The 14569-nt window shown below is 39.0% G+C and overlaps 1 protein-coding gene across 2 annotated transcripts; it reads left to right on the forward strand.

Annotated features, from left to right (window-relative positions):
- Positions 1 to 2210: 2210 nt before the first annotated feature.
- LOC103998841 (glycosylinositol phosphorylceramide mannosyl transferase 1-like) lies at positions 2211 to 14538 on the forward strand. Of its 2 annotated transcripts, XM_018831137.2 has the most exons (6): positions 2211 to 2856; positions 10205 to 10601; positions 11384 to 11547; positions 11624 to 11694; positions 12934 to 13101; positions 14207 to 14538. In XM_018831137.2, exons 1-5 carry the CDS (start codon positions 2501 to 2503, stop codon positions 13092 to 13094), a joined length of 1149 nt encoding a protein of 382 aa, XP_018686682.2. In that variant the 5' UTR covers positions 2211 to 2500; the 3' UTR covers positions 13095 to 13101; positions 14207 to 14538. The 2 variants fall into 2 exon arrangements, with proteins under 2 accessions (XP_018686682.2, XP_064940031.1); XM_065083959.1 differs by having other exon boundaries at positions 12934 to 14538.
- The last annotated feature ends 31 nt before the right edge of the window (positions 14539 to 14569 follow it).

The raw sequence follows: 14569 nt of genomic DNA on the forward strand, positions 1-14569 counted from the left end.
TAAGTGGCAAGCAGTTCAAAAAAACTCTTACCTAAAAATGATTTCAATTCCTTATCACGAGGAGCTGGCTTAGGCCTATAGGGTTGCATATAATATCCTAAATTGCTTTATTTCCATCTGTTGCATCCGTGGCAACCTCAGAGCAATATGGGAAAACTTTCAATTAGACCGATTCAAGTTGATTGGCCAACTATGTCTTGAAAAAATAAAAAAAAACTTCGTCTTTCAACCTAGAGGTCGGAGTATCCTTTACCTAACAATCGGGTCAAGTAGAGATAAAGTATGTTAACTTTACGAAACACGAACTATAATCGATGATAAGAAATATAAAACCAATTAACCATCATTTGTCAAGTCAATGTCATATCAGACCAACACCCTCATATCCACAAATATCAAAGCTCAAAAGGTTGCTTGGGTCAATTATCGAGTTATCAAGATGTCGAGTCGTCGAGTTGCCTTCTTTGCAAAATATTCATAAAATATTCGTAAAAATCAATGAAGACAGTTCAAGTTGGTTACAAACCAACATTTTTGTAAAATATTCGTAGAAATATTCCTAGAAGATCTAAAGGTAGTTCAGGTCAATTACGAACTAGCTCCTTTATGAAATATTAACAAAAATATTCTCAGAAGATCAGAAGGCAGTTTGGTCGATTACGAACCGACTCCCCTATAGAATATTTATAGGAATATTCCAAGAAGATTAAAAGATAGTCTAGGATAGTTATAAATTGCCTTCTCTACATGATCTTCACAATATATTCTCCTCCTTTCAGGTTAGTATAAAAATACATCCTTCGTATTAAGGAGGAGAGAAAAAAGAGGAGAAAATGTACAATTAAGTACTAACTTATGCGTATGAAGGATTGACTCAGGAAATCACTCTCGACCTTGGTCTTTGTACAGGAATGAGGCTAGAGAAGCCTCGCTCTACCTTGGACTACTCCTCGCATATGAATTAGAGCCACATTGTATTAATACATATATCAACGACATTTGTCCTCACACATTCCTCGACAAATGTCATTAGAAAGCACTAGGAATTTGATACTATTTAGACAAGTGAGAACTTCCAATAGTTGAAAGTAGCCCCAACAAAAAAAATAAATGAAGGGGAAATAAAGTCATGCCTCAAGTGCATATGTATTGGTGCAAAATATGTGATGCAATACATAAGGTCGGTCACTAGGTTGAGCAAGCACTAGCTTGAACTCAATCGGAATATGATTGATAGATCTCTCAAAGAATCTTTAGGTTAGAGGTCTTTATTGCTTAGATGGCCAAGCTGCACCAAGGACTCTGCACTAGATGGCCAAGCTGCACCACACAATGGATTCACCTCCACTAAGGGAGTGAGTAGCTTCCATTGGATTAGCCAATTCAGCTCCTTTCAAGGGTGAAGCTTTCCTTTCCAACATTAGGGGTGGTGATGGGGATAACATCCTATTTGAGTTCAAGGTGTTGGAGGAGGAAGCTAAGGAAGATATTGTAGACCTTAAGCTAGGTTGCTGGGAGGCCTTGAGAGTTTGTAGAGTCTTTGATATGTAAGAAATCCTTCAAGCAATTGATGGGTATTTATAGGAGAGGAAGATAATGTTTCGCTTGCCCAATCCTCCTTTTGACTCCCGAATGCTTCGAGTAAAGTATGACACGTGATGCCATCAATATGGCTTAGGATGCATAGCGCTATCCTAGGGTCATAGTAGTTAGACGAATCATCTTCGTGATTGTAATCGAATCTGTCACAATCTACGTAATGACCATATGTCAACAAGTCAATTTGCTATGACCCCTCTTTACTGTAGGTAGGTATGATACGTGCAATTATATTTGAATCTACTCATATTCTCTTGCTCATTGATGGGATAGTGCGCCTTGCATGTGTGTCAATTGAACCCTCGCCTCACCGTACGACGATGACACTGATAATATACACTATCGCTCCTAGTTACCTGACCCTATCATGTTATCGCACCAAGCCTTGTGGCCTTTCGTGTGTTATTACACCGTTACACCTAGTTGTTTGACCTTATCGTGCCATCACACTTGGCCCTACGATCCTTCGTACATTTGGTCGCATGACTCTATCAAGCTATTACACTTATCCCTTTGGCCCTTTGTGCATGTGTGGTTGTCTGATCCTATGGTGCCATCACACCTACGATCCTCCGTGTTCCCCTATAAATGGTCATTGGACCAATAATACGTCACTTAGCACAGCTTCTCGATCCTTTGCGTATTGCCATCTTCATCAATTTTTTCTGAACCAGCACACCATCGTCCATTGATGGCCGGTAATTATCGAAACGGTGCCGGTCGCTACTTAAATGCACTCGACCCCGGCACCACAGCCGACGGCACTCTTTCGCCGTATAGAGTAGTGTAGTTCCAGTCCAACATCCAATTCCAAACAGCACGACCGCGAGAGTGGTTGATCAATCCGGAGATCCGATTCGATCGGATCTGGCAGAGGCGCGCGGCGATCCGTCCTTATTTGATGGGGGTGGCGGCCATGGCCGCCTTCATGGGAGTCCGAGACGCCATATCAACGGGCGCCGGCGGAGTGGCTGCATCGGCGGCGATGGCAGCTGGTGGATCTCCGGATGCTGCCCTGAACTTCGGCGACGGTGCCGTCCTTCCCTACTCGCCGGCCAAGGTGAAGACTGCCCCTAGGGGCCGCGCATCCTCGTGGTCCTCCCTTCTCCTCCTCCTCGGCCGCACTCGGAAGCTCGCCAAGGTCCGGCTCCTCCTCGCCGCCGGTGTCCTGCTCGCCCTCGTCCTCCTTGCTAACCCGGTGGGGCCTCTCATTGGGTGGAATCACCAGCCGTCTTCGTCCGCCTCCTCGCCCTCCAGGTATTATCTCACTGTCCCTGGGTCTCCTTCTATTCAAGTAGTATTTAGACGCCATCAAGTTGTCATTTTTAATACGGCTTGAAGAAATTTGGAAAATGTATTGTTTTATCTTCTTCAATGACCTAGGAGTCCTCTTGTTTCAAGAATTTGTTCTTGTTTCGACTCTGATCTTGGCTTAATCTTTTATTTGAGATTGTAATGGAAAGTAAATAACAAAAAGAAAACAACTGTTCAGTTATGGGGGGTTAAAACCCCTCGTCGTTCATTCCATTTTGGGACCATTTGTAGCTCAAAGTGGAAGACTGAATGAGGTCGGATATTTATGGAAAGGGAGAATCATGATCTTATTGCTTGTGGAAGATGTTATATAGCTTCCATAATTCTGAATCCAGCTTGACAGTATATCTACAATTCCTGGGACAATAAATTCCAAAATTGGCTGGATATATAGCTTATCTACTTGAAACTATGGAAAATGAAAGCGTAATTGTCTACCGGAAGCAACTGCTAGTATTTTGGTTCCTTTGGCATGACAGGTTGTCTATGGTCCATTTTAAGAGCCAAGAAATGGACCATCATGTTCCATATGCAAGGCAGATATGAGATATAAATAAGTTGTATGGATCAAATTCTGGGAACTTGGATAGAATTTGAAATAGTGGAGACCTTCACACCTAAAGAAAATAAGTCAAAAATAACAACAGAGATAGATAGAGAGAGTGGATGTGTGTTCTATCAGTAGCATTAAAGTTGACTAGAGCTTTTTTCTATAGGGGAAAATCCAAAGGGAAGTGAGATCATGAGATGGGTAAATGGTTGTGAAATAGAATTATGATGAGTATTGATCAAATTGGTCCCACTACCATACTTGAAATTAAAATTGTTAGAAGACTGATTCAGGCTACAACATTAACCTTTACTCTTTCAGTTTATTTATCATGACTACTTGTCATTGGCCTGCTAAGAAGCATGGATCCTTAAATACGCTTCCAATGTCTACGTTGGGACACATCCAAAATAGTGATTTAAAAAGCGCTAGGCGTTAAAAGACGCCAAGATCCAAAAACGCCCAAGGCGCTAGGCGCTCGCCCGAGCGAAGCGAGGTGCTAAAATATAAAAATATATAATATAATTAATAAATATAATTATTTAAAATTTTAAATAAAAATATGCTATTAAATTAAGAAAATCTAAGATACAAAATCACAATGCCACATTAACAAAAAGTTTCAAAATTCAAAACAATAAAATTTTACATCAAAGTCATTCATCATAATCAATGTTATCGTCATTTTCACACAAATCATCTTCATTGAATTCGTCTTCTTCCTCTTGTCCTTCGATTCCTTCCTCTTCATCAAGATATGTTTCATTCTCTATGTCTTCAACAATAGCAGGAGCCGAGCTTGATGCTTTTGCACTCATTTTTCTCTTTGACATCTGTCTTGTATATGTTTGTAATTCTCCAGCACCTGAAGCTTTTGCCACATCTCCCCATGTCAATCTATCATCTTCAAATACAAGCTCGTCTTCAGCATCTTGCAAGTTAGCACCCATTTCTCCTACTAACCACTCATTTGAATCATCAATATCTTGCAATGAGATTGAATCAAATCTATTTTTCAAATCATGACGAGTCTTCAAAGCTTGATTATACTTTATGTAAACAAGATCGTGCAATCGTTGATGTTCTAACCGATTTCTTCTCTTCGAGTGAATCTGTCATGTCATATAATTTAAAAATATATTAATACATATCTAAATAGATTAATTAATTAAAACAAAATTATTTAGTAATACTTACATGCTCAAAGACACTCCAGTTTCGCTCACAACCCGAAGCACTACATGTCAAACTAAGTACTTTAATAGCAAATTTCTGTAAGTTCGGGGTGGAATTTCCAAATAGACTCTCCACCGTTCAGTTGCAAAATTTATGTTATTATTAGCAATAACATAGTAACATAATATATATGAAATTAATTATATCAAATTATTAATACCTGGAGAGGTAGTTGCCCTGGATCGAACGGCAATTGGAATTCCAAAAAGACCTTCAGCATTTTTATATAAAGATAATTCATGAATAATCTTATCTTGAACCTCAAGGCTGGGAACTAATCTTGCAACGCACTGATATAATCCACCCAAAACTTCTGCATCAAATCCAACATATTTAATCTTATAAAAGAATTCAGGGTTCAAATAATATCCTGCTGTATGTAAGGGACGATGAAGTTGACAATTCCATCTTTCGTCAATGATTGTAAAAATTTTCTCATATTTTTCTTCATTTTCATTAAAAGATCTTTTAATCGTCTCCTTTGCTCTATCCATAGCCTCATAAATATATCCCATTGCAGGCTTATTTTCATTATTCACCAACCGAAGGACTCGAACAAGAGGGCCCATTACTTTTAATATATAAACTACATGATTCCAAAAGGATGGTATTAAGATGATATCAGCAGCCCTCTTGCCTTTTGCTTCTTTTGCCCATTTGATTGTCACTCATTTCTCAGAGGTAAATATATTTCTCAGAGTATGTTTTTGACGATGCACGCTCTGTAATGTCAAGAATGAAGTAGCAAATCGGGTGACACCATGTCTCACTAATTCTTTATTCCCTGTAAATGTTGAATCTCGTATTTTGAAGATGAAACCACTTGATATGTGTTTATGTTTTAATCTGCGTTTTGAGTGACGCAGGATGCTTCAATCAGGATGAGACAATTAAAGCAGGAAAAATCATGTTGTGCCGGAGGAACATATCAGAAGATTGGATGTCGGGCCGATGGATCGGTCGACGTATCGACAGAAGGCTTCAGGCCGTGGACTCGGGCATCGGGCCAAGAAGAGCGGGTATTGTGCCAAGGATATCGGAGTTACGGAGTCAACTGGCCGATTAGGCAATAGGCCGCAGGAGAGGACGATGCGCCGAAGAATCGGACGAAGCGTCGAGGGACCAATGACATGCCGGACAATTTGGTTAATTGCTTAGGATTAATTGTCTCGATCGAAGTTTTGTTTTACATGTGCATGATTAACTACGATAAAAGTAAGATATGCAGCAGGAGTTGCGCCGGAGTCAAGACAATGATCACGTTAGGAGTTCGAGAGTTCGACGGAAGTTCGGACAGTCGTCGGAGGTTCTGCGGGAACAAATCCGAGAAGTCTATGAGCTTGCCAAAGAAGCTCGTCGGAACTCGCCAAGTGGATCGTCGCAAGTCCAGGAGTTTGTCGGAAGTCCGCAGGAGCATCACCGAGGGTTCATCGGATGATTGACGGAAGTTCGCCGGAAGCTCGCCGGAAGAAGCGATTGACGCATCGAAGCAAGTTGCAGTAAATGTCTTAGGAAATATCGTAGTTAGCACAATGATTAAGTTGGAAATGGGAGGTGATCCCATTAACTTAATCTTGGGGCAATTGGGCCCCTGAAAAACCCAAATTGGGTCGAATGGATCAACCCATTCGGACCCTGATTTCTGCCAGGCGGTGGCACCGCCTGGGCTCAGTCTCCGAGCGAGACTGGGCGGTGCAACCGCCCCTGATAGGAGGTGGCACCGCCTGAGCTCGGTCTTCGAGCTCTAGCAGGAGGTGCAACCGCCTCAGTCAGGCGGTGGCACCGCCTGAGCTCGGTCTTCGAGCTCTGGCAGGCGGTGCAACCGCCCCTGACAAGAGGTGGCACCGCCCAAAGGCTCAGTCTTCGAGCTCTGCCAGGCGGTGCAACCGCCAGATCCCGGAATTCCGGGAATTGACAGTTTTGAGCTCGGAATTCAAACTGGGTTGGGGCCTATAAATACCCCACCCTTTCAGCACTGAAAGGGCACTAAAATACACCGAAATCCTGATCTTATTCTGTGATTTTTAGAGCTCAAAATTGTTGTAAAGGCCAAAAGTTCTTCTCCCTCTTTTCTTCCAAGTTCTGATCTTTAAAGAGAGGAGAGAAAATTTTGTAAGGGTTGTCTCCTAAGCCCGTCAAAAGGAGTGAAACTGTAAAATGGTGGTTGGCCTTCGCCTATTGAAGGAAGGCCTCTAGTGGACGTCGGTGACCTCGTCGGTGGAGGAAGCCAAAAGTGGATGTAGGTCAAGATTGACCGAACCACTCTAAATCTCGGTTTGCATTTACTTTGAGCACATTATCTTTACTGCAAACCTCCTCAAAAGCTTACTACTTTCTGCGTATATACGATTGGGTTTCAAGCTTTGCACTTTCCGAATCGGCGTTTAGACGTAAATCAGTTTTATCGTACGATCATCATATTTCAGTTTGCGTTTACGTTTTGATTTCTATTATAATTGCAAACTGCCTTTATATCCTTGCCTTAACTGCATCTCGCTTAATCAAGTGATTTACGAATCAGCATTTAGACGTAAATCAGTTTTTTCGTACGAATATCATATTTCAGTTTGCGCCTACTATCTGATTTGATCCATAACTGCAAACTGCATTTATATCTTTGCTGCATCTCACTTAATCAAAAGTTAAAGTGATTTGCGAATCGGCTTTCTTACTGAAATCACTTTTATCGAACAAACACAGTTTTTTTTTAATCGTAGAAGGTTTTCCGCTGCACTAATTCACCCCCCCCTCTTAGTGCTCTTGATCCTAACAGTAAATTCTCTCATCATATTCAAAGCTCCAATATGATTATAAAGAAATCCAACAACAAAAATTGCCCTTTCTAAGGTTTTCTTGATTTCTAAGATCTTTCCAATATCCTCCAACATTAAATCAATACAATGTGCTGCACATGGAGTCTAATACAAGTGTTATCTTTTTGATTCAAGCAATTTACCTGAGACAAAGGATAACAAAAATGATAAGACTTAAGAGTTTAACACACTTAATTGAAGATAAAATAATTAACAAAATCAAAAGATGAATATTACCAGCTAAAACATAGTTGCTTCCATTGTCGGTTATGATTTGAACGATATTTTGTTCTCCAATTTCTTCCACAAAGTTGTCAAGTAAATCATATATCTTGTCTCCAGATTTTACAAAAGATGAAGCATCTATTGACTTCACAAACATAGTCCCTAAAGAACAATTAATCATAAAATTAATTATACTCCTGCGCCTCTTGTCAGTCCAAACATCTGACATAATAGAGCAACAATGTGTTGCCTATGATTCTTTATGACCCTTTAGTAAGTCATTTGTATAATTCAACTCTTTTTGCAACAATGAAACTCACATCTCATAATAACTTGGAGGTTTTAATCCTGCACCATATCTTCCAATAGTTTCAATCATATCCTTAAAACTGTCTAAACGAGTTGTACTAAGGGGAAGACCAGCCTGATAGAAGAAGCGAGCAATGTGCTGAATTGTTCTTCCTCTTATTTCTTTATCACAAGCATCACTTATATTTGTTTGTCTAAATTTTGAACCTCCTGCTTGCCCTTGTTGTTTCTGGGATCCTTGAAGCATATATAGATCCATCGGTCCTTTTTTACCTTTCTTAGTACTCATAACTTCTTTTCCCTTTTTGTCGTATACTCTTTTTTCACTTGGGTTAATACTCATAGAATAATCTTTTTCTTCATCTCTAAGATGTTCAATATTGTCTTCTGGTAAATTCCCGTAAGATTCATTCTTTTGTGTCTTCTTTTCATTCATATAACTCAGCAACTCTTCTTTTACCTCAGGTGGACATTTTTTGCAAGCTGCTGTATTCTTGAAATTTCCTACTAGATGTTGTTTTGCACGAAAAATACCACCTTTGGTAGTCTTATCACAGAATATGCAAGTCACTGCATTATGATCTTTTGGATCCTTCAAATAATTATACTTTCATGCAGGATCTTTTTTTGATACCATTGGAGACTCTATTGAGTTGCTATCTACACTTGCCATTTATGTTGAAACATAGCAAAAATTTCAAATAAATAAAAATTAACAACATTAAAATCAAAATAATATATTATTAATCTATTAACAGTATTGAAAATTAATCATTTCAAAATTCAAATAAACTTAATATTAAGAGTATACTGTATACTGAGCCTGACGGAGAAACGAGGAAGCAGCGGCAGCGGCGAGCGGCGACAGCGGCAGTGGGAAAGGGAAAGGGAGCGGGAGGCGCGAGCAGCGGGAGGGCTCGCGGGAGGCGCGAGCAGCGGGAAGGCTCGCAGGAGGGCTCGCGGGAGGCGCGAGCAGCGGGAAGGCTCGCGGGAGGCGCAAGCAGCGACAGCGACGAGCAGCGAGATCGGGATCGGGAGCGGCAGCAGCAACGGGTTAGGGTTGGGTATGGGTTAGGGTTAAGTAAGGGTTATATCGGTTTAGTTGGTTCGATTGAACCAACTAACAACAGAACCAGGACCGAACCAGACCTAAAATCCTGGTTCGGTCACTTGGTTTACCCAGGCGCTCGCCCGAAGCGCCCAGCGCCTGGGCTCGGGCGAGCGCCCAGGCGGCGCCTGTTTGAAGCGTGCCGCCTGGGACATTAGCGAGGCGCTCGGGCCTCGCCTCGCCTCGCCCGAGCGCCTAGGCGAGCGCCCGAGCACCTTTTTCAATCACTGATCCAAAAAAATAATTATTTTGGATACTTTATTATTGTATACTTCAAATAATATTTGTATTTCTAATCTATGATGCATGGGCACCAATGAGCCCATATAAATGCAACAGTCAGTTAAATCCTAAGAAAACAGATGTATCACAACATGAATTTGGGAGCAAAAAAGTTATTAAAGCATTGATGCAAGCACAAAACCTAGTATCTCATAAACATAAAGCCCAAAACTTGAAACTTGAAATGGATTTTACTATGATGGATTCATTGACAATTCTATGCTGTTGAAGAAGTAGCATAATTATTGGAGATTCTTGGAAAAAATAATTCAAGGTGGTCTTCTCATAACATAGCGTAACATAAGTTCCAAAAGAAAAAGGTTCTCCGAAAATTTGATATGAAAATTGAGAACAATGAAGATATTGAGTGATTATAGAAGTATCTGAAGGTTACCTTCCATTTTGATATGATTGGCAATGAATGATGTACAAATGACACATGATATAAATCTTCTTGCGATGTGTTTTCCAATGGAGGTTAGGATTTTATACTTCTTTTGGTGTTCTTTTATCTTAGCAACATTCTTTCTAGTTTCTATTGTGTAAGAAATTGCACAGACCTGCCAAAATTGGTGTCCATTTATGAGTTATTTGGACACCAAAATTAAAAATGCTATTCTCAGCTTTGAAGATTTTAATGGTATGCAATTGCATTATTAAATGGTATACTACTGCTGATTTTATTAATTATTTCCATCATCAAATTATAGATTCTTTTTCTCCACATTTGGTCCTTGTACTTATCCAAGTTGCTTATTGTACTTTAAGGGATGGCTACATGGTGCTTATTAACACTTGGAGGCGCAATTCTCTTCTCAAGAAAGCTGTGGCGCATTATGCATCATGTCCAAAAACTGATGCAATACATGTAGTTTGGAGTGAGAATGACCCACCACCAGAGAGCCTTAAAACCTATCTCAAAAATATTATAATGTCACGGTCCAGGAACTCACAGAAGCCTAAACTCCAATTCGACTTGAATGAGGAGGATAATTTGAATAATAGATTTAAGCCAATTAACAGTTTAACAAATGATGCAATATTTTCTGTTGATGATGATCTATTAATTCCTTGCTCTACACTGGAATTTGCATTCACAGTATGGCAAACTACCCCAGACACGATGGTTGGTTTTGTTCCTCGCATGCACTGGTTGGTTGAGGAGGTGAGTCATCTACTTTTTCGTGTGTTACATTTTGTCTATAATTGTCTGGAAGATCAAGTTGTGGAGTTCTGACAGATAACAAACCACTATAATATGCTATACTTTGGCTTATTTACCCTTAAGATTTCCTTTTTATGCAGTCAGGAAAAGATGAATATTTGATTGGCCTATTTCATATGATTCCTTGCACTTGGATTTGGGAGAATGTGTCCTTTTCTCTATATTCTCAAAGAGTGGATTTAAATACTAATTCAAAACCGGTTTCAACAACTTGTTGGACTGGTACGGTACTAGAATACAAGGCAGTTATTTGATCCTATACCAAAGGTATGTAATTCGCTCGGACTGGTATGTACCAGTTGTTGGTTACCAGTCCGGATGTGAACCGGCATATAGACTATCCAATATCAGACAGTCCACATGCAATACAAGGCTTACTTGGTGGGGGCAGTAAGCCTTGTGAACTGAACGGTAAGCTCGGTTCTCCATAACAATATCTTTTGAAGCTGGTTGGACATTACTCGATTGGCTAGGGCCATTGTTTGGATTAAGTCCAATCTGCTCCAAAACAAGTTAATTCATGGAACTACAAGATGATGGGAATGCAGTTTTCAAGATTCACAACAAATGAACACTAATGGGCCCTAGCTTTTACTGTTTAAGAGCTTTTAAAAGCAAGCTTAAGATAATTATCACCTAGGGACACATACACTATAGTAATCATCTCAAGTCACATGATCTCACCTAGGAACATATTCTGCCTCTAACATTTCATATTACAGAAGAACAGTGTGGTTTATTACAAATATGGTGGCTGGTGGTCAGTATGGTGGACAGGCACTTATAGTATGGTTCTTTCAAAAGCAGCATTTTTCCATCGGAAGTACTTGGATATGTATACTTACAAGATGCCATCAACAATTCACGATTATGTAACAAGAGAAAGGTCTGCAGTTGACAGTGATTACATTTTTACATTGATTTTGCATTTTCATCTGTTTACTCATATATGGTCTTTGCAGGAATTGTGAGGACATTGCAATGTCACTACTTGTTGCTAATGTCACTCAGGCTCCTCCCATCTGGGTCAAAGGTGACGTGGCGAATGCTCGATTTCATTATTCTATATCAAGAATTTCCTTTGTGTTTAGTGAAGAACAGACAATAGTTGTGACATCTCAAAACCAATAATGCATTGCCTTGAACACAAGTAACATTTGTTGAAATTATGTAAACTAATTATAATACGAGACAAAACATATTTTGGCAAGTTGATGATATAGATTGGTTGCTAATATATAACAATATAGTCCACGGACTGCTGCTCTTACCTCTTCCATCACAGCAATTCTATAACATCATTCCTGGGTCTCTCGTTGCTTTGGCAAAAAGCATTAAGGATAAATCACCAACCACTTCCCTACTGTTTGGATTTGATCAAGTACCTGTAAATTGATATTTTATGAGATTACCTTGATGATTTTAGCTGTGGTTACTCTGGTAGATTCCTGATTTCCCTTTTAAGAAACAAAAGATAGATGATGAGTACTCTTGCTATATACATTAGTATATTACCTTTGCAGAATTCCTTAGAAAATAGATCTAGAATTCGACTATTATTTTTATGCATCAAATATCTTGGAACCTCTTAAACACAAAATTATTCAACAAGTCTTTTGAAATTATGAAAAAGAATGCATGATTCTTTTTTTTTGAATTAGCATCTTCGGTTGACTAATATTCTAGTGTGTATTTCATAGGCAACACCTAGATGACATTACCATTTTTATACTCTACTCAAGTTACATTAAAGCCATCTTTTTTCTTCACTGGTACTTCTCTTGTATCAAGGGTAGCTATTTCCAATAAAAAATATGTTATGTAAAGCCAGATTGGATCTTAAATTGGAGATCTTTTAGGAAATTTAGGCCACGAAGAAGGCATTTTGAATTACATGTACTGATGGAAAGCCCCTTGTTTACAAAATATATTTATTATAATGTTGAAGTGCCTTAGGATTATAGGAAAAAGACCAATGGCAGCCTTCAGCCATGTGTTATACTTAAACCTAAACAGTGCATGAGGCTCCCACTAATGTAAGATCTGAGAGTCACATATCATACTTCTACTTTATATCTTAATATATTCGTCTATATTGGGCTAAGATGAATCTATTTGTGACCTCAAAATGAGCTGAAGTCTGGCTTCTGAGTTATAATACTGCTCTTTGGCATGGTTAATGATTTTAGTGAATATTATTTTCTATTTGACATTCTTTAGATGCATCAATTGTAGTGCCTGCACTCACATTATTATGGAGTTTTTTTTACAGGAAAGATACATGAGATTGGTAGCTATGGTATTAGCAGTTTGGCAGGCCATAACAAAAGGAGGAATAACTGCCTCAATGACTTCATTTCCCTTTACGGAGCTGTTCCTTTAGTTTCAACCAACATAAAGGCTGTAGATGCACGAGAAGAATGGTTCTGGTAAACGAAAGGTCATCCTCTGAAACTGCATTTATCAACATGCAAGTAGACAATCACCCATGTCCTGTTTCAATTCTGTTTATCTTCTTGCTTGGTCTCTGTGGTGAGGACTTAACATCTGCAGATTTTGCCACTGAATTCTTTCTTCATTTTAAATGTCCTGATCTTCTTACCTTGAGAGCATGGTAGGAACACTTCATTCTTTTTGCCAAAGCTGTGTTAGCAGACATTTGTTATACCTAAACAATGTTTACGAGAGTTATGAAACAACCACTGAATTTGAATTTAATGACACAAACACTTTATTTCTATATTCCTTGGCATTGACAATTTACTCTAGTGAATTTACATTGGTCATTTTTTTCAAGGATTGAATTGATCTCTGAAACCATGCTTTAGCACATCTTGAAATTGGAGTGGAGAAAGAAATAGCTCAGAGAAGCTTGATATTAAAATGTGGATTATCAGATGTTATATTAATTAATAATCATAGTGAACACCTAATCCTTAGAACATGACCTTTTGGATCTTGCCTTGATCAAACAATATCAGTATATTGTAATCTCATCCTTCCATCAACATAATGCATATTAGAAGAAGATATCACTAAATTTTTAACATGTTCAAGCATTACACATAAATGTCTAGAAACATGAAAAAGCAAGTCAGCAAAACTTGACAAGAAATCAGCCATAGATGAGAAACATGGAGATTGTTTACTACAGTGAACTAAATACAAATATACTGAGAGAGAGAGAGAGAGAGAGAGATGAGAAACATGGAGATTGTTTACTACAGTGAAGTAAATACAAATATACTGTTAGAGAGAGAGAGAGAGAGAGAGAGAGAGAGAGAGAGAGAGAGAGAGAGAGATTAATGGGGAATTCTCTCTCAAATCTGTAGGTTAACAGGAATGATTGTCTATATAGCTACCCCCAGTCTTAAACCTTTGTTCTTGTGGTGGTAAGGTCATTGCCACTAATGATTATTGCTTTAGCTAATGTCGACCTGAGGAACAAAACCTGGGGAATGTGAATGTTATAATAGATTCTATGGTGATGTATAACTTTGCTATTGATTGCAATGGGTTCTTAGAACCTAATGCTTATTGTGCAGGGATAGGGTATGTTATCATGGATAAACAAGGAATCGTTGCTGCTGGTTGTCCTCCTTACTGTGTGCATAGTGTCAAAGCAAAGCAGTTTCTGAAGGACTCAGGAGAGCCAGAATTGATGGCCTGAAGAATCTGTGAGATCGGATGCATTGTAAATGATGAACTGACTCAATGGAAAAGTGGAGTTCATTGAAGCCACCAGAAGTTCGATAGTTGAAGACGTTTGAAATTTGATATATGTAAACAAGAATGTAACTATTTTGGTTCACAACGTTTTGCAAAATTTGGTAGAACGGAACCATTATTGGCAGTTGAAGTCAGCTTGCTTTTGGTATCTGGAAACATTTCTTTGTCCCTAGTGGACG

The sequence above is a fragment of the Musa acuminata genome, chromosome BXJ1-9 (genome assembly GCF_036884655.1).
Source record: "Musa acuminata AAA Group cultivar baxijiao chromosome BXJ1-9, Cavendish_Baxijiao_AAA, whole genome shotgun sequence".
Taxonomy (NCBI): Eukaryota; Viridiplantae; Streptophyta; class Magnoliopsida; order Zingiberales; family Musaceae; genus Musa; species Musa acuminata.

Bases quoted from the DNA above. Each gene is read 5' to 3' on its own strand.
- LOC103998841 (XM_065083959.1), top strand. From the start codon at position 2,501: ATGGGGGTGGCGGCCATGGCCGCCTTCATGGGAGTCCGAGACGCCATA. The intron at 2,857-10,204 runs GTATTATCTCAC...TTGTACTTTAAG, and splicing joins TCCGCCTCCTCGCCCTCCAG to GGATGGCTACATGGTGCTTA. The intron at 11,695-12,933 runs GTGACGTGGCGA...TTTTTTTTACAG, and splicing joins TCCTCCCATCTGGGTCAAAG to GAAAGATACATGAGATTGGT.